Here is a 23,608-nt window from a genome sequence, read left to right on the forward strand (position 1 = left end):
ACATTGGATATGTGACATGTTTGATTTTGAATTAATTTTTGGTCATTGTGCATTCAGAAACTTTTTACAGTTGCCACATTTCACACACACACACACACACACACACACACACACACACACACACCCTGCCTACAATCAGTTACGTGACCCCACATGGGAGCCATCCATGGCAGCTTGTGCGTTGCATGATCCCACGTTATAATAAGTTTTTCACTTTGAGAACAGGCCATAGATTCGATGTGCTGTATCTCAAAACGTTTAGCCTTTTAAAAAATGTTGTTGTTGTTTTAATGCCCATGTGCTGCTCGGAGCTACACAGGCTCGGCACCTGCTGGAACCTGCAGGATTGAGCCCCGTTACGTTGCTGCTGTGGGGAACCACTGTTGGCGTGGGCCCTGCTTCAACAGAACAGAACGCAGTCTGGCCCTGCCCTGTGTCCATCTTTAGCTGCAGAATGACCTGCGGAGTCCATGGGCTGGTTTTGCACAGTCCATCGCCAGGCCTTTCCTCCTCGTCCCTCTAGGTCTGGAGGCTCCGCATGAAGTGCACGGGCTGGGATTCGAACCCAGGTCTTCCACGTGGAAGGCGAGAATTCTACCACTGCTCTGCTGATTCTGCCCCAGCAGCAGATGCCCACCTCTACTGCAGTCCCTGAAGGTCAGAAATCCTCCTTTGCCACTCCCACGAGTGGCTACCCTGCTCCATTGGCTGCTCCATCGCCTGGCCCAAGGAGCCGAGTGTCACAGTGTCTACTCTGTACCGTGTGTGAGGCTGACGGGAGCCCAGCCCTGGAGCGATGCACCACCCTCCAAGCCTGGCACAATCCACCCCCCAAGGGTCGAGTGTTTGAACTGACAGTCCAATCCCTGTCCACCGGCTTCTCTGGCCATCCTATTTCTGCCACTGATGCCCGCTACTCCTGGTCTGTCCAGCAAACACCCATCAGTGCCACAGCTCCGGTGCCATGTGCTTCCTGAGGCCGTCCAACTCAGGTGGGGGTGGGAGGGGATCCAAGTATGACAGTCCAGCCACACCTGGTGACCTCAGGTCTCTTCTTCCCTCTGACCTGTGGGCTTGCCGCGGACAGCGATTCCTCTGCCTCGTCCCAGCACCCAACGAATGCTCCCACAGCCATGTCCAGAGAGTGCCCTTTGGAATATGACTGGGGGCAAGGATCTTTGGGGGGCCACGAACCTCAGTGACGATCAAGCAACCCACCGGTGGCCACCCAGTTGACTTCTGGCTCCTGGAGACCCCACTGTGCCCAGTAGCCCTGCGCATCACCTTTCCATGGCTGCGACCTTTCAGAAGTAGATCACCAAGCCTTTCTTCCGAGGCACCTCTGGGTAGCTTCAAAATTCCAATTTTTCAGTTAGTGCTAAACCATCCCTCAGGGACTCCAGGATCCCCAGGTTGCTGCCAGGTGTTGTGCAGTCAGTTCTGATTCGTAGCTGCCCTGTGTCCAACAGAAGGAAATGCTGCCCCGCCCTGCCCCATCCCCTCAACCACTGCTGTGTTTGTGCCCAGTGTTGCGGCCACTGTGTCCATCTGTGTCCATCCGGCTCCTTGAGGGACTTCCTCTTTTTCACTGGCCTCCTACCTGACCAGGTGTGATGTCTATTTCCGGGGACTGATGGCAGGATCTCGGGAGGGGTTCTGAGTCGGAAGAAGGAAGGGGGGTGTTTTCTGGGCTTTTGTCTGGATAACGCTGGTGTAACCAGCCCTGGCACCCCCCTCTATAGTAGAGCTGCCTACCTCTTAGCTCACACACCAACCCTGGCAAGATGCACACAGCCTCTCTCATCCTGCACAAGTCTTGATCCTGCTTTCGACGAATCTCTTGCATTAACTCTTATTTGTTCACCCTGTCTTGTCTTTCCCTCTCCCTTTAAAAAAAAGGGGGGGGGGCATCGTGTTCAGAATCTTTACCTAGTGTGGGAAGTTAAGTTATACCCACATTGTCTCCAGATTCATTGTCATAAAGCACAGAGCTGCTCAAAGCTTCCCCTGCCGACCAGACGGAGCCTGGAGGCCCTGGGTGTTAGGGCTCTCGGTCCAACAGAGTTTGCTGTGTGACTCTTTCCAGAGCCACCCACGTGCCTTATGCTCTGCGCTTACTCAACACCTGTCATGCTTGAGAGCTTTTCCCCTGGCCGCCTCTCTGTGTCCGAGGGCGCCCGAGTTAGAATACCTACTCTGAGAAGTCTGAGCTCTGAGACTTAGGGCAAGTTAATTAACCTCTCTGCACCTAACTTGTACCTTGTAACTTTTATCTTGTAACATAAAGTGGAGATGCTCAAAGTAGTACCACCAAGGATCATAAGATTAAGAAGCCCTAGGGGGCACAGTAAGGAAGCATTAGGGCTGCTAAGCAGAAATCCAGTGGTTTGAACCCACCAGGCAGTCTGCTGATGAAAAATAAAGCTGTCTGCTCTAATGAAGATTCACAGTCTCAAAAACCCTCCGTGGGCAGGTGGGCAGGGGCCATTCTACTCTGTCCCACTGTTGCTATGAGTCAGAAGCAACTGCACTCACAGCAGTGGGTGGGATTGGAAGACTCAGGCGCTCTAGTGAAGCAAAATGTTACAGGCAGATGACACCGCCTTGCTTGCTAAAGGGAGGAGGACTTGAAGCACTTGCTGATGAAGGTCAAGGCTTGCAGTCTGCGGTATGGATTATGACTCAATGTAAAGAAGACCAAATCCTCATAACTGGACCCGTAGGTGGCATCATGATAAACAGACAAAATACTGAACTTGTCAAGAATTTCATCTTGCTTGGATCCACAATCAATGTTCATGGAAGCAGCAGTTAAGAGATCAAACAATCCATTGCCTTGGGTCAATCTGCTTGCACAAGCCCTCTTTACAGTGTTGAAAAGCAAGGATGTTACTTTGAGGACTACGGCTTAAGGCCTGATCCAAACCCTGGCATTTTCAGTTGCTTCATATGCACGTGAAAGTTGGGGACTGAATAAGGAAGACCACAGAAGAAGGGGTGCATTGCGATGCTGTAACTAATACTGAAAGTACCACCAGCTGCCTAAAGAACAAACAAATCTGTCTTGGAAGAAGGGCAGCCAGAGAGCTCCTTAGAGGCAAGGATGGTGAGACTTCCTCCTACGTACTCCGGACATGTGGTCAGGAGAGACCAGTCCCTAGAGAAGGACATCATGTAGGTAAAATATGAAGTAGAGGGGCAGCGATAAAGAGGAAGACCTTCCATAAGGTGGGCTGTTGAAACGGGCTGCGTTGATGGGCTCAAACACAGGATTAACTGAAGACGGCACAGCACCAGGCAGTGTTTCCTTCTGTGACAGACAGGGCCGCGAAGAGAGTCAACCAACGAAATGACACCTAACAAGACGACAACAGTGACACTGGAGCGACGTGGTCTGCTGCCAAGTGCCCTCAGTAACACACGTGGCTCAGTCTCTTTAGGGGGGTTCAGAAAAAGGTCCGATCAAAACTGTGGTTCTGAGGGGATCCGCGGGGGCCAGTAAAACTCAAGGCAGAGAAGACAGCTCAGAAGCTGATAGGGACTGTCTTCAGGGACTGAAAGGGCCCATCTTGATGGATTTTTCCAAGGACATGGGTAATATGGGAGCTTATTTGGAAGACATTTCCAGAAAGCAGAACATGGCGCTGGTGAGGAAAGGCTAGGAAAACTCCACAAAGGATTTTCCCCATCATGACAACGTGCCTGGTGGTCCTTCAAGGGTAGCCAGGCTGTCCTACAGGCATTTCATTGGGAAACCTTCTCCAGCCACCCGACAGTGGAAATCTTGCCACCTTCAGGCGTCTTTTTGTTCCAGAAACTCAAAGAACATCTAAAAGGAGCGCAGTCTGAGTCCCGTGGGCATGCCAGAACTGCTGCTTTGATGCAGTGTAAATCAGAGAGCACAGAATGCTTTCGGGGAGGCGGTAGAAAGAGGGAAATGTTGCCTTCAGAAAGGCACTGACCTAGATGGAGTCTATGCCGAGAAACAATAGCTTCGTATGTTGGGACCTTGGCTTAATAAACGTTTCTATGATTTTCTGGTAGTACTTTTTGACTTATCCTTGTATAAGAGATTCCAAAGTCAGACATCCGTAGGACAAAATGAGACAAGCTGATTGGGGGCGGGGGGGCACCCTTAAGCTGGTACCTGGCAGGACAGTCTAAACCAATTTTATCTTTTCTACCTTAACCAGGAAGTCCATGACCCATCCACCTCAACATTTTCACCAAATTCTATTCATGATGCTATGGATCAAATAGCTGTTTTCCTCTAATTCACCAGGAGTGTCTTAGGCTGGGTTCTCTAGAGAAAAAAAGTCAGCGACGTTTATATATGTGTATATTTCAAGATAGGTCTCAAGGAAATGACTCACAGGGTTGTGGAGGTTGGCAAGTTCTAATCTGGAGCCCTTATATCAGACTGGAGGCATCTTCTGATTCACATAGCTGTGAGGGGCTGAGAAACCCAAGGCTGGCAGGTTAGATGTCAGGCTGCCGGCTGCAGAGACTCCAGAGGCTAATGTAGCTCAAGCTCAGTAGACATCACAACAGGCTGGTTCGAGTCCAAAGACCCAGAAGTGAAATGATGAGCCAGAGGCAGTGTTTAGATACCTACTGGATACAGGCCACACCTCGAGGAAATTTCCTCTCAGCCAATTGGCTGCCCATAGCAGACCTCATCATGCAAGTGGTTACATTGTATCAGATCTCATCATGGGGAAATAATGACATATTTACCTAACTGCCAAACCACTGAGAATCACAGCCTGGCCAAGCGACATACAACTTTAAACTTTGCAAAAGGGATTGTTCTTCAAAGAGTTAAAACCCAAACTCGCTGCCATCAAGCTGATGCTGGCTCATCTTGTGGCTGTAAACCAGGCACTTAACCCAGGTAAAGCTTCTACCCCAACCCCCAGCTATCAAGTCTATTTCTATGCGTGCAGTCCTATGGGATCAAGTGTAAATCCTGACAGGAGCCCAACACCTTATCTTTCTTCCATGGATGGGGCTGGTAGCTTCGAACTGCTGACCTTGCCATTAGCAGCCCAGTGCATAACCAGCCCCCAGAGCCCCTTACAGTCATGGGAAACTAAAACAAAACAAAACAGGAATGCTACTTTACAGCACTTTCCCCTTTAATCCTTAAACCTCTGAGAGACCAATTAGACTGTCACTTCCTGGAGTCCAGTTCATGGGCAGGAAATTAAGTCTGAGACAGCTTAAGTGACCTGCACAAAACTGCACAGGTGTGGCAGAGCAGAATCACACTCAAGTCTCCAGCGTCCAGATCTTATTCAGTGGGTCCTTTGTCTCAAACAGGAAGGACTGGACGCAGGGCCAGGGTACCGAGGCTCACTGTCTGACTTGCAACTGGTGACAGGCAAGGGCTAAGCAGTCCCTTGGTGCCAACAGTACAGAGTCAGCTGCACCTAAGAAGGAATGGCCAGCAGACAGGCTCCGGATCCACATCGTGAGCATTTGCTCTCCATAACACGAGGGCCGTGTTCACAGAATTCACCCTCCACCCCTCCGCAGGGGCCCATTCCAAACACAGATCCTGTGAAGCTACAGAGCAGCGTGAGGAACCTCCAGAGATCACGGGGGCACGTGCCCTCCTAAGCGCTTTACAGGGATGAGCAAAAGCAGAGGATGATGAGATGACCGCAATGAAAGAAAAGTGTTGTGACCACCTCTGTACTGGGGGGCAGACACTGGGGTCGGGGGTGGGGTGGGAGGTAGAGCAGGTATGAGAACACACACACACACACACACACACACACTTAATAAATTTCAGGGATTGTTCTAGAGCTTAAAACCAAACCAATCAAGTCCAAAGGCTTTGAGTCCATTCCTGCAGAGTAGAACTCCCCCAGGGGGTTTCCAAGGCTGTCGTCTTTAACCCTTTCGTGACCTGGAGGACACATATGCCCATTACATTTTCCGCCTCTGGAGTTTAGTGGGACATTCCTAGCCCACTTCAAAAGCATGTTGTCATCTATTAGGTGGCTGGTATAACTGTAAATCTGGGGGTTGGGGGAACAGGCCTCAGCCCACCAACACCAACATCAGAGACCCCTCGGGATGTATGTCTCCCACTAATTGCATTATCAGCCAGATTACCTTGAAAACATTTTTTTCCCCATCTCATTCAAAATACTTCCCATTGTTGAAAACACATGGTTTCAACCACCACTAAAAATCCAAAGCAAAAACTAATCTGGTCTTGAAAGGATTACGGGGACAAATGACCACATCTCTCTCCTAAAGAGTGGATGGTAGGTTCGAACTGCCAACTTTCCTGGTATCCATTGAGCACTTTAGCCAATGCGCCACCCTCTAACTTAGGGACATCCATGAGCCACAACATTTTCCCGCTCCCCTTAGGGAGGAAGGCAAGGGCCCAGCCACATCTAGGGAGCAGTGGAGGCAGAATTTGAAACCAGGTGACCAGGCTCCAGGGTCCGTGCACGTAACCCCTGAACTATAGCAGCCTTGCTCCTGCTGGGTGTCCTAATCTGCTCCCAAATATCAACAGGCTCAAAAGGGCAGCCAGCAGAGGGGCCAGTCCCCTTGGCAGGGCACAGCCATTTGACTGGTAAGAATGAGGGGTCAGACTCCAAACTAGGACCTTGCATCAAGGCTGGAGGACACAGCACCTACCCTCAAAGAGCTCACAGGTAGAGTAAAGGGACGGGGCACAGAGTGCTTAGCAGGGGAGGACTGCTGAGTACAGGCAACGTTACTATCCCTGTGACCTGCCGCGAGAATCCAGGCGAGTGCCCGCAGCGTGGCTCAGTAAGGCCACTGTGAACCAGTTGGCCAACTTCAACCCCTAGAGCCACTGCATCTTCCCGGGGCAGCGGGCCAGTGGTGGCAGGTGCCCGGCAGTTCCCCGCCCCCTCAGTTCTGTTCTTTACAAACAACAACAGCATCAACCAATCAAAGCCTACTGATTCCACTGCAGTTGCCCCAGTCGAGCACGGGACTTTGTGCTAAATCCCCAAAGCCTCATTACTCAGCGCGGTGGAGCCCGGTAATCTGAGGAGCTGTTTGTTTTCCCTTCCCCTCGGACAGCCGGTGGGCGGAGCAGGGCAGCGTTGCTAGTAAGCATTCCTCCAGGTATGGAGATGAGATGAAGCTGTGATTTCTCAGGGCGCACCAACAATCTCCCCCATTCTAATGCACATCCCGACAGCAAGGCTGGACTTCGGCCAGCGCCTGAGGCTGGTGCAGCGCAGAGAAGGGCAGGGGGCGAGCAGACCCTCTGGAGATGTACCACACTGGGTTCCTCAGGCAGCCACCCTGGGAACCAGGCACCGAGCAGAACCCGCTATGGTAGTGATGGGAGCAGCGATGGACTGGTCGCCCCTGTCCATCAGCAAGGGGCTGACGCGCTCCGTGGAGAGCATCTCTGTGCCAGACACAGCACCAGTCTGGCCCCTGCCCAAGGGGCCCAGTCACTGCACTTCTATTTCTTGCTTTACCGCAAACGGTGAGGCTCGAGGGGCCTCTTCCATAATGGACAAGGGTCCACAGAGAAGCCCTGGGCTTGTGTCTGTCGAGATCTCTGCCGCCCAGGGTGCTGCATGGCCGAGCTCAGAGGTTTCCATTTTTAATGTGGTGAGGACCATTCCCGGAGTTCGGGAGGAAGCCAGTGGGTGCACTTTGGGTGGCGGGAGGCCCGCAGCCAGGCGTCGCAAGCAGGGAATCTGGAAGTCACAGGGGAGCAGATGGCAGGGGAGGAAAGCTTGCTACCAGATGGGCCGATAGTGTGGATAAGGCAAGGGGAAAAAAAGAAGTTTGATTGCAAACAAATCCGCATTAGCAACGTACCAAGAAGCAGGCCACACAGATGTTGGCTGTTACAATGAACAGGCACCCCAAGTGGGTCCCCAGCATCTCAACGGAAGTGAAGGCTGGAACAGGCGTCTTCCTCGCTAACTCGCCTTCTTCCAGCCTGGTGATGGGTCATTGAAGATACTCACATTCACACATAGTCTGGCTCCACCTCTGGTGTACTGTAGGGGACAAATCTTGCAGCATGAGACCTCTTTAAAGTTTTGGTTTTTTTTAAATAAAAAAGCCCTAATGTCACGGAAAGGATGAATGTCCACCTGCCCCAAGGCAAGGTGTGCGCAATCAAGTCACATTCATGGAAGACCAAAGAAGAACTGAATGATGGTACTGGAATGATGGTACTGGCAACGAAGATTGACTAGACACCATTGGAGAGACACCCCCTGGAGGAAGCACAGACAGAATGCTCCTTAGCAGTGAGTGTGGTGAGACTTGCTCTCACGTACTTTGGGGGCATGTTATCAGGGGAGGACTCATGCTTGGTAAAGTAGAGGGTCAGGGGGAAAGAGGAGGACCCTTGACAAGATGGGTTGACTTGGGGGTTCCAACAATGGGATCCAACCTAATGATGGTTGTGAGGGTGCAGCTGGACCAGGCAGGGCTTGATACTGTTGTCCACCGGGTGCTGCGAGTCGGAACCAACAGGTCAGCACTGACCCATCACGAGCACCACTGCTTCTGTCTTGGACTGGATGCTTAATCTCTCCGGGTGTCCGTGTCCTAGTCTGCCCAGTACAATAGGAGTGGCTGTCTAAATTAGAGTGGTTTGTTGCTGCCAGTGATTAAACCACACAGCCTCTGACTGAGGGTGAACCGGTGCCCAACGCAATGCGGTGCTGGGCTTCTTGCAGCGTCTTCATGACTGGCTGCTAATCAATCAAGCCTGTGGGATGGATTCCACTGCTGCTTTTCAGAACGAGGGAAGTCCATGCCTAGACGGCCCTGAGCATTGTTCCTCAGGATGATGATGACGATGACGATGATGTTAGGTGCCATCGAGTCAATTCTGACTCAGAGAGACCCTATGCACAACAGAAGGAAACACCGCATCACCCTCACAATTGTTGTCATGTTGGAGGCCATTGGTACAGCCACATTGTCAAGCCATCTTATCAAACGTCTTCCTCTTTAGCCCCGTCCTTCTACTTGACCAAGGATGATGACCTTCTCCAGGGACTGGGCTTTCCTTACAACATGTCCAAAGTACGTGAGACAAAGTCTCACCATCCTTGTCTCTGAGGAACACTCTGGCTGTCCTTCTTCCAAGACAGATTGTCTGTTCTTTTAAAGTTCACGGTACTTTCGTTATTCTGCTCTAGCACAATAATTCACAGGCATCGATTCTTCTTTGGTCTTCCTTATTCAGTGTGTAACTTTCACATGCATATAAAGCAATGGAAAGTACCATGGTTTGGGTTAGGCACACCTTAGTCCTCAAAGTAACATTCTTGATTTTCAACACCTTAAAGAAGTCTTGTGCAGCAGATTCACTTAGGGCAATGAGTCACTTGACCTCCTGACTGCTGCGTCCGTGAGCCTTGATAGTGGATCCAAGTCAGACAAAATCCCTGACAACTGAAATCTTTTCTTCCTTTATCATAACGTTACCTACTGTTCCAGTCGTGAGCATTTTGGTCTTCTTTACATGAAGCTGTGATCCATACTGAAGGCTGCAATTCTTGACCTTCAATATGGACTGTGGTGACAGCACCTACCATGTGCAGGAGTTATCATCACATGGCAGGTGTTATCATCATAATCCACATTGAAGATGAAGGACTGCAACCTTGTGTACAGATGGAGCCCTGGCTGTGTGGTGATTACACATTGGGCTGTGATCCAAATGGTCCGCAGTTCAAAACCACCCGCAGCTCCTCAGGAGAAAGATGGGGCTTTCTACTCTCATAAACAGTCACAATCTCAGAAACCCATAGGGAGTCATTATGAGTCAGCATGGACTTGATGGTAGTGGCATGAAACCATGAGCAGAGTGCCCCTGAAGTACAAACTCCGGCACACTCAGGGACCACCTCGCACACAGAAGTGTGTCCAGGGTAAGGCAGGGAGAGCCCTGCGCCCCGGTGAGCAGCCTCTTGGCCATGGCAGTGTCTGAGGCCAGTTGGGAGAGATCATTCAGCAAGCCAACAAAAGGGAAGGCCAGGGACGCGCTGCCCCAACGCCACGCCTCTGCCCTCCCAGCACAAAGGAAGTAGGAGCTACTTTTCTCCTCAATTTACAACAGGGAGAGGCTGCCGCCGCCAAGGCGGTTATGTAACATGCCCGAAGTCACACGGCTGGGAAGTGGCATGCTGGGACTCAAACCCACATGTTTGCCTTCACCTCCACACACTGCCTGCCGCCCACCCCCAAGAAAGAGCGGCTGCCTGCTTGGCTGGGAATCTTCTCTGGCTGCTAGATGTCTGCGTGCGTAGCCGGTGACACCCCCTTCGTCAACAAGAAAGAAAAAGGCAAGAATTCCCAGGCAGGGGCTTGGCAGAGCCAAGACTGGACCTCAGACCTTGACTCACTGGATGAGTGTCCTCATCCCCATGCCCCACAGTAGGATGGAAGAGGCCAGGGATGGCAGGCCACTGTCCCACATGGTGGCCCTGCCAGCCTGCCTGGAGCAGCCGCCCAGTCCTTGGGAGGTGGTCGGTCCAAGAAGCGCCCTCCCTGGGCAGTCCCTGCCTCTCTGAGGCAGGCTGAGCCGTGACCTACCTACCCACAGAAACAAGGCAGACATCACTCATTTGTGTCACCTTGGCTGAAACTTCCATTTCCACAAAGGACAGGTGTGTGGCAGCACCCTCCACCCCGAAGCCTGCAAGTGCCATTTCCCAGCAACACGTGCGCAGAGCACTTCCTGTCTCTGAGCCAGGAGGGGACCACCCCACACCGTTCGCCCTCCTGTCCCCACTGCAGGCTCACTGAGCCGCAGCTGCATGGTGTTGCTCTGGCTTTCGCACTTAGTGAGGCTCGCTTCCTGGCGATGGCTGCTCTCTTGCTGTGGTCTGGAACAGAAACTGCAGAATCGCTTAGGTGCCCTATAAGTTCAAGCCTTCCTTCTGTAGCTCAGAATGTGCTTTTCCATAGCAACTCGTGACGGGTCTCATGAGCCTGCAGAAGAGGCCTTCCCAGCAGGCTTCCATCCAAAGGGCCTCAGCTCCACGCCCACGTGTCCTAGTGGGTCTGGGTCCCGTCCTCCTCCGGCCTTCTCCTGCTCCTCCTGAAGCTGGCTGCCCTCTGAGGTCTGCCCTCTTCCTCAGCCCCCTCAGCGCCAGCTCGTGGGCAAAGTCCAGCCTTCACCAGGGCTCCACCCCCTTCCAGCCCCTGGGGGAGGGCATCGGGCTTGGTAAAGTAAAGGGTCAATAAGAAAGAAGATGACCTTTGACAAGATGGAGTGACACAGCGGTTCCAACAACGGGCTCAGACATGACGTGGCTGGCCCTTACCCCAGCTCTGGTGCTGAGGGAAAAGAAGATGAGGAAGGCCCCTCCCTCGCCCGTGCCCCTCCCCTGAAATGCTGTGACATCATCAAGGCCTTCCCCACCCTCCTCTCCTGTCTCCTGAATGTGGACCCAGACAGGCACCAGACCACCCCAACGTACAGAGGAAGGGCCCAGCCAATCATGATGAAGCAGCTTCTAATGGAGCCCTGGTGGAGCACTGATTAAGCTAACTACCAGGGTGGCAGTTCAACCCACCCAGAGGCTCTTCGGGGAAAAGACCACCACGCGATCGGCTATCGATCACCAACCATCCCAACCCACTCAGAGCATGCTGTACAGGGTGTCTGAGGCTGTCAGTCTTTAGTGGCTGGTGGTCTTGAACTGCCCACCCTGGGGTTAGCAGCCCAACACTTTCCCGACAGTGCCATCCCAGCCCAGGAAACCCCATGGGGCAGCCTTACTCTGCGGTATGGAGGAACTTGGAACTTAGGTTGGATTTAACTCAGCAACCCCCAACAACCACCACCCACCGCCGCCAGGTTGAATCCTGCTCCTGGGGCCCCCTGGACCTGTGCAGACAGAAGTAGAGTGCCTAGCCTTTCTCCAGAGGAGCGTGCAACAGTAGATTCAAACCTTTTGGTTGGCAGCCCAAAGCTCCTCCCACTGCACCACCAGGGCTCCTGGCAACAATGAGGGATGATCCAATCCTCTGCACGAGGGCAGAGCAAACCAAGCCACTCACTCCCTCACTCACTCTCTGTGTGAACTTGAGCCATGGGGTGTGGGAAACCCAAGTCAACACGGGTGATCAAAGGGAAGGATAATACTGGCCATTCAAATTCTGGACTTTGGAAAGGCAATGGAAGAATGGGGGAGACACACCCTCTCCCAAGGAAATAGCCAGAATGCAAACACGCGTAAGTACCCGCACACACAAACTCACTGCCACTGAGCCAATGCTCACTCAGTCAATCCAGAGGACAGGACAGAACTGCCCTAGTGGGATTCCAAAACTGTCATTTTTAGCTCAAGTATAAAGCCTCATCTTTGTCCTGCACAGCAGAGGGTAGTTTTGAACTGTTGACTTGTGGTTTGAAACCTGTTAGGCTGCCAGCCTCCTTAAAATGTGCCCTAACAGCCGATCATCAAGAGTGAGGCAAAGATCACGCAGCTTTTCTGCCTTGGAGGCGAGCTCTACAAGCTGTCACCCTTCTGCGTCCCAATTCTCCGAAGATAAAAACAAAACAACAAGTTTGCTTCCAGAAGAGAAAAGGGGGGAAATATATATACAGTGAACCCTCGTTTATCGTGGTTAATCAGTTCTAGACCCTACCATGATAAATGAAATTCCGCGAAGTAGGATTCCTTATTTGTAAATCAAATATTTTCGTAGTTAGAGCATAGAGGACATGAAAAAACACCCTTTAGTCACCATTACACTCGTATTACCCAATTTATTAAATGAAAAAGGGAAAATACAGTAAAACATTTTGGACGTTACAATTATCATTTATTATTTATTATATTATTTGTGGCATCAAGCGTGTACAGTATGAGCCAATCAGTGGCAGTAATGACAGAGCATGCGCTGTTAGAGTGATAGAGTGATAGAGTGAAGCCGCGGAAGTCGAAGCGCGAAGTGGCGAGGGTTCACTGTATATACACACACGTATATATATTAATGTCTGGTCAGATGCTGTTTACTTCTTCACCTGTTCTCGTCAAATCCAACTGACAAATAAGTTACCCGGCACCTACTATGCACCAGGCACACCGAGTAAATCCTCGGGCTGATAACTAACCGCAAGGTCTGTGATTCAAATTCACCCACCAGCCACTCCGTGGGGAAAAGAGGCTGTCTTCTCCCCCAAAGGATTATAGGCTCAGAACACACAGAAGCAGTTGGACAACATCTATCAGGGTTGCCATGAACTGGAAGAGACCCCACAGCAGTGGGTAGACACCAGGCATTGTACGTGTCCAGGGGAGGTAGATAAATTGACCTACCCTGAAAGCAGAAGCCAGTGCCTGCACACGTGAATCCTACGTGTCAAGTATTCTTGGTGCACAGTGGGCCCAGAAATATGTGTTTTCTGATGGTCTTAGGTGACTCCTGTGAAAGGATCGTTCAACCCCCAAAGGGGTCGCGACCCACAGGTTGAGAACCGCTGTTCTACATGGCCTAGTCTCTCCTGACAACATGTTCAAATGAAGTGTCCACATCCCAGCCTCTAAAGAGGCTCCTGGCCGCCTCTCGCCCAGAGCCAGTTGTCTGTGCGCTCAGCAGTCCGTGGTATTGACCACGTCCTCAGCACCATCGTCCAAACACATCCATTCTTCCATTTGAGTCCATTAGTATCTCCATGCTGAAAGAAACCCTGATGGGGATGGCAGCTAAGAGCTCAGCTACGAAATGCAAGGAGGGTGATTCAAACCCACCAGTCGCTCCGCTTTGAAACACCCCACTTCCCACCCCACCCCCACCACCCCCACCCAGGCAGATCTCCTCTGCCCTAGGAGCTGGGATGTGGGTGGTGGCAAGGGGTTGTGTTGGGTTTAATCCCCATTTTACAGATTTAAATAACGGACGCCGGCTTTCCCCGTCAATATTCTGGCAGTCAGGGAGAACAACAAAGCAAACAGAATTCCCCAAATAGAGCCAAGCAACGCCAGGGAGGCCATTCCAACTCAGAATGACTCTTTCGGGCAATGCAGACCTGCCTCGGTGGGCTTCTGAGACTGCTAGCTCTTTTGGGAGCAGACAGCCTCCTCTTTCATCCGTGGAGTGGCTGTTGGATTCGAACTGCTGACCCTGTGGTTAGCAGTCCAACATGTAACCCTCTACATCACCAAGACAGAATTAGTGGCCTGCCAAGAGCTGAGTGGAACCACCTTGATCACAAATGAACGTCTCTGGAGCAACTTGGACTGAATAGTGAGCAGAGGGATCTGAGGGAGGAGGGAACTGTTCTGGGCGCAGAGCCCATCCTCATGTTTCTGCTCTCACAGGCAGCCCCGCAGTGTTGTCAGGAGCTCCCCAACTGCCCGCCACCTGCGGGCCAGGACTGAGAAGCACCTGACTCCATCCCGAGCTGTTGTCTAAGGCCAGGTGCCAGCATGGAGGGGTGTGTGGAAACAGGGGGGTTCCCAGGGGGCCGACACCCACTGCCACACAGTCCCATTTCCACACCTCTCATAGAGAGGCCACTTCCTCTTCCAGGGCTTCCTCTGCACAGAGCAGGCAATCAATAAGAGCAAAGGCCCACAGGCTCAGTCTCGCCTGGAAATCTCAGGGGCCAGGGGGTGGGGGTGGGAATCAAGTGATGAATTTTCCACAGCAGCAGCAGCCCGAAATAACTTTTCCCCCTAGCTTCCCTCCATTAAAAGAAAAAGGTTTTCAGGAAGATCCCTACGTTAAACAAAGTATTAGCTTTTGTGCAGCATTCAAATATTTGCTGAGCCCCTACCACGTGGCAGGAGTGTTTCTGGCCCAGGGCTTCTGACCCGAGTCCACATGAGAATCACAGGGATCTCCTGGAGGGATTCTGATGCAGTGGAAGTCTTGGGTGGGGCCCAAGATGCTGCCTTCCCAGCGACCTCCCAGCATCCCCCGCTGACCCCAGCTCTATTCTACCTCATGGCAGCCCTATGCACAGAGCAGACCTGCCCCTGTTGGTTTTCTGAGACTATCACTCATTAGAGGAGCAGAAAGTCTCTTCTACTGAGGATCGGCTGGTGGTTTTGAACAGCTGACCTTGCAGTTATCAGCCCTGCATGTAACCCCAGCACATCACCGGGGCTCCCTCAGCATCCCTCGCTCACTGACATACAGTCTCTTCTGGCTGCTACTGGTCCTACAGCGTAGAGCTGCCCCTTTGGGGTTGTTGGGGTGCAAACCTGTACGAGAGGAGAAAGCCCCAGGGTTCTCCCTCAGAGCACCAGGCAGGTTCAAACCACCGACTTTGTGGTTAGCAGCTCAAAATGCCCATCGCGGTTCCCTCCAGCATCCCTAGGTGATGCACAGTGGTTGGCAACCAATAATCGAAAGGTCGGCAGTTCAAACCCTACCTCCGAAGAAAAGTCCTGGCAATTTGCTTCTGTTGAAATTACAGCCAAACGCCCCCCACCCCTCAAAAAAAAACCCACATGGAGCAATTCTTCTCTGCAACCCTTGGATGTTCTAACAGCAGCAGCACGAAGCCAGCAGATCTCTCGCCGGTCACCCTTTGAGCAGAGCGGAGCCTCAGCTTCCTAAGCTTCCCCTCTGGCTTCATCCTGGCATGGCCCGGGCCCAGAGAGAAAGCAGGCCTCTGGAGTGGAGCCTGGCATTCTTCAACCACATCAGCATCTCCAGGTGATTCTGACGTGCAGCCCGATTTAGGGCCACTCCTCTTCTGATGCCGCTTGTCCCCGGTCACCACTTCCTTTTCTTGTCTGTTCCCTGTCACGCTGCCTTCGTTTGAGAGGTGACCGGACGTGCGGGAGGAAGTTTGGAGAGGAGTGATGGTGGACACCATGGAGTCAGTGCAAACTCACTGCCATCGAGCCCATGCTGACCCACAGCGACCGTTTAGGGCAGACCAGAACGACCCTGTGAGTTCCCGTGACTGTAACTACTACAGGACCAGACAGCCCCTTCTCCCCCCACCGCCAAATAGGCTAGCTGTGTTCAAATACCGCTTCGCTGCTGCTTAGCTGTGTGAACCCACGCAAGTCACCGGCCCTCTCTGAACCTCTGCGGCATCGTCTGTAAGACAGGGATGGTCGGAATGTGTCTCATTCGTTGGGCTGATGGGAAGGTTAGATTTAGAGGCGTGAGTGTCGCAGGCTAAGCAAGTGGAGGCGCTGCCTCTCACTCTCTGGTACCTTGCTGGGCATTTTGCAGTTGAGTTGCTGACCACAAGGCCAGCCATTCGAAACCACCAGCTGCTCTTCGGGAGGAAGACGAGGTTTTCTTACTCCTGTAAAGATTTAGTCTTGGAAACCCACAGGGGCGGTTCAACCCTGTCCTGTAGGGTCGCTGTAAGTCAGAATCGACAAGACGACAATGAGAATGTTCTTACTACTTGTGGATGCGGAGCCAACCAATGGGCTCGGCCGCTTAATAGCAAAGGGATCTAGAGCTTCACCAGAGGCCAGCATGCAAGGAGACAGGTACCTCTCAGGAGGAGACAGAAGATGAGTAATGCATGAACTTCCGAAACAGACCGGTGATGCAGATCAGCTGCTGCTGGGTCAGTTCTGACCCACAGTGACCCCCGTGTGTTACAGACCGCTCTTCACCCTCCTCTCGACCAAGGAAGACTTACAGGATGCTCTTCCCCGGCACTCACTCCGCGGTGGGCTCCAAATGACAACCTGTCGACTGGCAGCCAACTGCAAACCGCTTGTGCCACCCAGGGAATGACTTCGGCTGGTGACATATCAACAATAGAGCGGGGAGAGGTAGGGAGGTGGGGGCGGGAAGCTGCATGCTGAGTGGTCAGGACAGGGAAGGCCGGTTATGCTGGGACACAAATAATGAGTCAGAAAGACCAAAATCGGGATCTGCCGAGAGCTCGCTCGCCACAGTCTTAGGGCAGCCTCGGTCCTGCTCAGACTCCTGGGAAGTCACTCCACACTCACTCACTTCTGACTCACAGGGACCCCAGAGGTCAGGGGAGCACCGCCCTGTTGGTTCCCGAGACTGACTCTTTGCAGGAGTGGAAACGGCTGCTGGTTTCGAACACCTGGCCCTGCAGCCTCGTGTGTAATGGCTGCGCCACCAAGGTACCCCGAACCAAGTCACAGGCCATGGGACATGGCGGGTGGCCCTGCCCTGGAGAGGCTGGCAGAGATGTGAAGGGCAGCGGGTTGAACCCTGCCTGTGGTGGGCGTGCCCACCCTTTGACTGTGAACAATGCCCAGCTCCATGCTCCCTCACCACACACAGACCTCCCCTCGGAAGGCTAGGAGTGCAAGGCTCAGGGGCTGTGCGAGAATCCCCCCACTCCCCTGCTTTCTAGGGAGGCAATGCTAAGTGGTAGGAAAGAGGGCAGCCATCGGACACAGTGGCCCTCTGTCCCTCTGTGCTCTAGTCTACCTCAAAGGCAGTCTCCCGGTTGGGTCCTGTGGTGAACCCCAGATTATCTGCAGGAGGGAGGGGCTTCTGCCTCCTCCTTCCAGAGAGGGAGCCTGTGCCCCAGGTCTAAGCCAGGCCTGGGTGGCCAGCAGTTGGGCCAGGATGCACCCGTGACCCCAGTCAATGCAACCAGCCAAGCTTCCCTAGTTCTGCACAGGCAACTCAGCCACAGCACCCTCCTGCCCAGCATTTCTGGGAAGGAAGGAAGGAAGGAAGGAAGAAGGCAGGGCCTGTACAGCTACGTCCTGTTCCAGAGAAGCGCAGAGACAGGCAGGCCTGGAGATGCAACCCCTCCGCACTTCGGACCCTACTCTTTCTGCAACAGAACCAACACGCGCCCTCATGTGCTGAGCCCAGTTTGGGAAGGTTCACTGTCACTGCAAGGGGGCCCGCCTCATCTAGATCCCCAAACGATGGCACAGAACTGCCTGGGGCCACTCACCCGGAGACCCAGGGACCACCCAGGGGGCTGTTCATGGGGGCAGCATTGCAGTTTTCATCGCTCAGAACTATCCCCAACTTTAGATCTTCCTCCTTGCTTCGACAGGATAGTGAGCCAGCCGACAAGTGGGGCTGCAACTTAGACCTTTTTAGACTCTCCCCCACCCCGCCCCATGTGCCCAGCAGGACTGGACACCCAGCAGGTGCTTGCTACATTAAACAAAACAACAAAGTCAAGTCCAACTCCTGGCAGCCCTGTCTGTGCAGAGTGGAACTGTCCCCAGAGATGTTCAGGGCCGTGACCTTTGGGAAGCCAACGGCTGGACATTTTTATAAGACAACTTTGTGGGACGGGCCTTGAACCTCCAACCTTGTGGTTTGTAGGTGAGCGTCTTCTGGACTGGGCCACTCCTCCTTGTGGAACAGAAATGGGGTGGACCATCTCCGGCTCCAGGGACCAGGAGACCAGAAAGATCGCTGGGCCTCGGCTCAGCCCAACCTAGAGACGGAGCTGGGGCAGGTGCGCTGGGCTCGGGAGGCATGAGTCTGGAGTCAGAAGCCCTGGGAGAGAGCCTGCTCTTGGGAAATCACGCATCATGCGAGTTTCACTATCCTCATCTTTACAGACACGCTGTCAAGGATAGAGTGCTGAAGGCATCAAAACGCACCTTCATCTCTTCATTCGGCGTTTACTTACCGGCCAAGGCCTCCTTGGGGCCAGGCCCCACCACAGCATCACACAACACCTGGTGCGAATATTTTCTGTTGCTCAAGAGAGACATTGCTCTTCTCCCTGCTCTGGTTCCCTATCCCCAAAAGGGTCAGCACTTCCTACCAACCGATTGCTGACGCATTCTCGTGCTCGGGTTTTTGAGCAGAAAGCTCAGTCATGAGATGAGGGGACACGGGGCTCTGTGGAAGCCAGAGTGGTCAGACTCCTCCTCTCACAGTTTGGGTGTATCAGCAGGAGGGAGCCTCCCCAGGAGCAGGTGAGGTGCAGGGTGCACACCCAAAGAGGCAGCCCCTCAGTGATGCAGCAGTGGCAGCAACAATGGGCTCCAAGGGAGCAAGGGTGAGGATGGTGTTGAACCACCTACCTCCTAGGAAATGGGCCCTGCACTGTTGGGCTCAGACCCTGTGTGACAAAGGTGACCCAAGAGGGACAGGGCCAGCCCAAGGCCAGTGAAGGAGGCACCAACTAGAAATGCGCTCACGGGGTTCTTGACTCAGAGTAGCTACATGTTCCTTAAGTGGATGCTGCCAATTCTAGAGCTCAGGACCCTGGTGACCCCAGGCTGAGAGCCCCAACCCCAGGCACATGGTAGCCCAGCACAAACATCCTCCCCTTCTATCTGAGAAAGACAGTGTACTGGCGGGAGCTAATGGACAGGATGGGTCCAGTGCTTGTTGTCACCGGTGCCCATGAGGGTGGTCTCAGGACAGGAAGGTCCAAGTGCAGAGGGAGCCCTAACCTCTTGGATCCGCCTCTGCAGATCCAGGGTCATCCCGACAGCCTGGAATCCCCAAGAGAAACCTGAAGTACATCACAGTGACCTTCCACCAAAACACGGCGCAGAATTTCAAATCCACAATAGAATCCCGAATCCCCCACTGAACCTGTTCCCGAGCCCCACTCCCGCCCCACCCCGAGTCCTGTAGGCTGTGTGAGCCCCAGACAATATTGCCCTGAGGTCACCTTTAAACTTCAAACCCAAACTACCCCCCTGACGTCTTCTTTGGGGCAGAGAGAGAGAGAGAGAGAGAGAGAGAGAGAACTTCTCTTCATTAGCAGGGAACATCTGCTTTGAGTGCTGGGCTCCTTTAAAGAATTATCTCTGTGAGATCACATTGAAGCATTAGAGGGGAAGCTTAGGGGGCAGCAAGGTGGTGGAATTGCACAGCCTGAAGAATGGAACCAGCAGGGCTGAACAGTACGCACTGAAATTGTTGAACTAGTGCATCTTTAACAACAAACGGACACACTTAAAATAGCTACCTCCCTGGGTGGGCAATTTCTCTCCCCCAAGGTGCAACACTCCAAGGAGTTTCCATTCCAGAGGGGTGGCCCCAGGGCGACAAAGTGTCCTATCCCTGCAGCAGCCCAGCAGGTCCCAAGTGGGTGGGTCAGCCCCAGTACCATCCACCCTGAGCCAGCCCAGAGGACCAGCTGCCCAGACTGGCTGCCCGGCAAGCCCCAGTGAACGATCGGAGCCAGGGGACAAAAGGAAGACAAACAAAGAGTGGCTGGTGAGCAGGCCAAATGGGGAGAGTGCGGAGAACACTTTGTCTGTAGGAGCTTTTGTGAGAACAGAAATAAAGGTTTTAAACTCTTGAGCGTGACCTTTCCAGTTGTGGATAAAGTAAGCACTTGAGTTGCTTAGCAGCACGGCTGATTGATGCACTCAATACCTTTCCACAACTGGCAACCACCCTTCCCCACCTATCCCAGCTCTGGCTGCACCTGTCCACGCATGGGTGTCCCCAGGCCAGAAGCCTTGGGGAGAAGGGGAGAAATGTCTTACCTGGCAGTGTGCAGTTCTTCGCTGCCTGTGTCTCATTCACTGGTGCCATCAGCTTCCGGTTTCTCCAGGAGTCTGGCAGGACGGGTTTGCTAGCAGAAGCCGTTTTATGCCCTGGGTTGAAAAATAAGGCCATGTGGTCCCCGCATCCTCATACCTGACCTCGCACATGTGTGTCACCCCCTGCGGGGAGGGATACTGTCAGGGGAAGCACGGCCCATAACCTGCTCACCCACGGGGCCATTTCCTGAACCTGGCTCATGGTTGCTGGTTCCAGATGGGTCAGTAAGATGTGATAGGACTTTGGGACAAGATCTTCCCTGACCTACAGCTCCTCAGAGGTGAGACAAAGGCTTGGATCCATCAGTTGCTATCAGGTCTGCTCTGAGTCACAGCCACTCCCTGGGCGTCAGGGGAGAACTGCACTCCATGGGGCTTGCAGCAGCTGATTTTGGGAGGATTCGACTGCCAGACCTTGCTTCCCTGGCACCTCTGGGTAGACTGGATGCTTTCGGTGAGCAGATGAGGATGCTCATCCCTTACATCGCCCAGGAATGCCAGGGGCTGGAGCCCTCCTGCCATCAGGTTGAGTCTGGTTTATAGGGAGCCTATTTACAAGGCTGCACATCGGTATACGAGGAGCCATGGTGGTGTTGTGGTGATGCATTGGGCTGCACGACTGGCAGTTCGAAACCACCAGCAGTTCCTCGGGAGAAAGACTGGGCTGTCCACTCCTGTCGACAGTTATAGTCTCAGAAACCCACAGAGGGTCGATATGAGTCAGCATTGACTCCATGGCAGTTATTTCGTTGTTGTTTTTGTTTGTTTGTTTAAATCTGTATAAGGGCAGATAGCCTCATCTTTCTCCCAAGGAGTGGTCGGTGGGTTTGAACCTCCAATCCTATAGTTAGCAGCCCAACACCTAACCCCTAGCACCACCAGGGTCTGCAGAGGCCACCATTAAGTGCTCTTCCAGTAAGCACAGTGTGGTAGAGCCTGCAAACAGAGAAGTGAGCGGGCAAGCAGGTAAAGAGAGGAGGCTGGTGGTAACAGGCCCAGTGCTTGCCATACTTGAACTCGTGCACACATCACCTTCGGATGTGAAAATGCAGATTTAGATCCCATAGGTCTGGGTCTGGGTTTGGGGCTCTGATTCTGCATATCTAACAAGCTCCCAGTGATGCTGGTGCTCTAAGGATTATACTTGAGTAACCAGGGAAGGGTGCCAGTGACCAAGGGGCGGGGGTGGGGGTTTTTACTCCTACAACTAATTCCCGATCTAGCAAGTACGAAAGGCTTGCTCCCTTCCCAGGCTTTCTTCATTGCCTCTCCCAATGCACACCCAGCTCCGGCTGCGTAATAACGCCTCTTCTACATTGCTGACATCTAAGAGCCTCTAGGTATTTTGTTATTTCTGGCATGGGTAATCGAGGGGAAAAAAACACACAGACGTGCCCAATTGCAAAGCTCCAGGTATTAAGATGTTCAAATAACCCTTCTGGGCTTCTGCTGGAAGTGGCCCATTTAACTCTGTTACCTCAAACCCACAGCTGGAGCTTGGAAAGGCACTTTTTTTTTTTTTAAAGTTCCATCAAGGTGCATATGGGTTTTTTACCTGTCACCTAAACCTCCCGGGTTTCTAGATTCAGGTGACCCTTCTAATTGCTCAGGAAGGGACCACAGACAGGGTACTACAACACCAGCATGCTGAGGTTTCTACATCACCCACATTTCTTCTTAATATGGGAAAAAAAAAAAAAAAGGAAGATCGGCACATCCACCTCTGAACATGAGTGAAAAGATGCGGCTGAAGGTCTCTCAGGCACTCACATCCCCGTGAAGACACATTTCTGCGGTTTCCTCCCTTGCCCCTGCTCCACCTTAAATGTGCACCTCCCAGGACCCCTACTCCCAGGTATCTTCTCAAGGAAGAGGGGGGGGTGTGGATGGTGTGGTACAGACTCCAGGGCTCCTCCCGGGAGGATTAAACCGAGTTGAGAGGAGTGACGCTGAAACGCGGCAGCAATCCCCAGCGGGGATGAACTACCCCACACTTTTAAGTTTGGGGGAGGACAGGACAGGAAGGGCACCCAGAGGGCCCCCTGCACCTAGGCAAAGTCGAGGGGTGGGTGGAGAAGCATGACAGGCCCCGTCTCTGAAGCAGGGCTTTCCAGGGGCACAAAGCACAACCCTCTGAGCAGGCGAGGGGACCACTTCCTTTCTGCCCTCCCCAGACCAGGGAACTCAGCTCCTGGAGCCCAGGGCTCACATGACCCTTCCCCAGTGCACTCTGGGGACAGAACTCCAGCACGGAGGGGCAGGTAGTTCAGGTCTCCACTTCACTGTAACAGCCCAGTTGTCCCGACCTAGGCCCCCAGGGACCCGCGCCTCAGCTCAGAGGAGCCGGCGCCACAGCTCAGCAGGCGGATACCAGCCCTTGGGTGCCCTCCACCTGCCTGCAGGGAGGGAGCTGGATGTGCCCTTGAGACCCAGCTGGAGAGAAGGGGGTGACATCTAGCATGGGGGGCGCGGGTAGCCTACAGCCACCACCTACCCAAGCTGCCGAAGAGGCCAGACGCACAGCACACCAGGGCCAGCACAGCACACACGAAGCCAACTTGCTGCGGCAACATTTCTCGCCTCCTGCGAACTTTGCGCGGGCCGAGGGGGGCGAGGGGCGCCATCCTGAGGCGCCTGGGTGCAGTCTCCGCGAGGGAACAGAGGTCGCAGCTGCCGGGGACCCCTCAGTAGCGGCGTGGCACTAGAACTGAAGCGGGCGACGCGGGGCTCAGAGACGAGGGGCTTCGGGCCAAAGCCTCATGGCCCGCAGGCGAGATGGACCCAGGGAGCCAGGAAGGGCGCGAGGCGATGGAGCGTACAGCAGCGCCTGGGCTTAGAGTCCTGCACGCGGAGTGCGCGCTGCGCGCACCATGGCTCCCGGGTGAGGAGGCGACGCCGGCGCGGTGGCGCTGGCGGCCCTGGTTCGCAGGGCTGGCGCAGTCCCTGCGCTGGAGCCGCTACCTGGCAGCTCGGCTTCGGCGTGCTAGCCCGAGGGCGCCCGCGGGGTACGCTCAGTGCGGCCCCGCGACCCGCGACCCGGCGCCCCCTTGCAGCATCCTTCTCCTCCAAGTTTGGCTGCGGCCGCGCAGTGCGCCCGCGGGGCTCCCCTGCTGGCTGGCGAGTCAAGCCCAGGCGTCCGGCTGTGCAAGGGGGAGGAG

General features: G+C 53.6%; 1 protein-coding gene across 1 annotated transcript in view; it reads right to left on the reverse strand.

The window, feature by feature from the left end:
* SLC24A4 (solute carrier family 24 member 4) overlaps nucleotides 1–23,428 on the reverse strand; it is a 169,499-nt gene extending 146,071 nt beyond the window's left edge. Inside the window, exons 1-2 of the mRNA XM_004699083.4 lie at nucleotides 22,945–23,428; nucleotides 20,394–20,504 (exon numbers count right to left, since the gene is read on the reverse strand). Of these exons, the coding sequence (XP_004699140.2) occupies nucleotides 20,394–20,504; nucleotides 22,945–23,074 (241 nt within the window). The 5' untranslated portion in view covers nucleotides 23,075–23,428. The remainder of the gene's footprint in view (nucleotides 1–20,393; nucleotides 20,505–22,944) is intronic.
* Nucleotides 23,429–23,608: the final 180 nt, after the last annotated feature.

This window comes from Echinops telfairi, unplaced genomic scaffold (genome assembly GCF_000313985.2).
Source record: "Echinops telfairi isolate 266 unplaced genomic scaffold, ASM31398v2 ScPeMD7_18;HRSCAF=68, whole genome shotgun sequence".
Taxonomy (NCBI): Eukaryota; Metazoa; Chordata; class Mammalia; order Afrosoricida; family Tenrecidae; genus Echinops; species Echinops telfairi.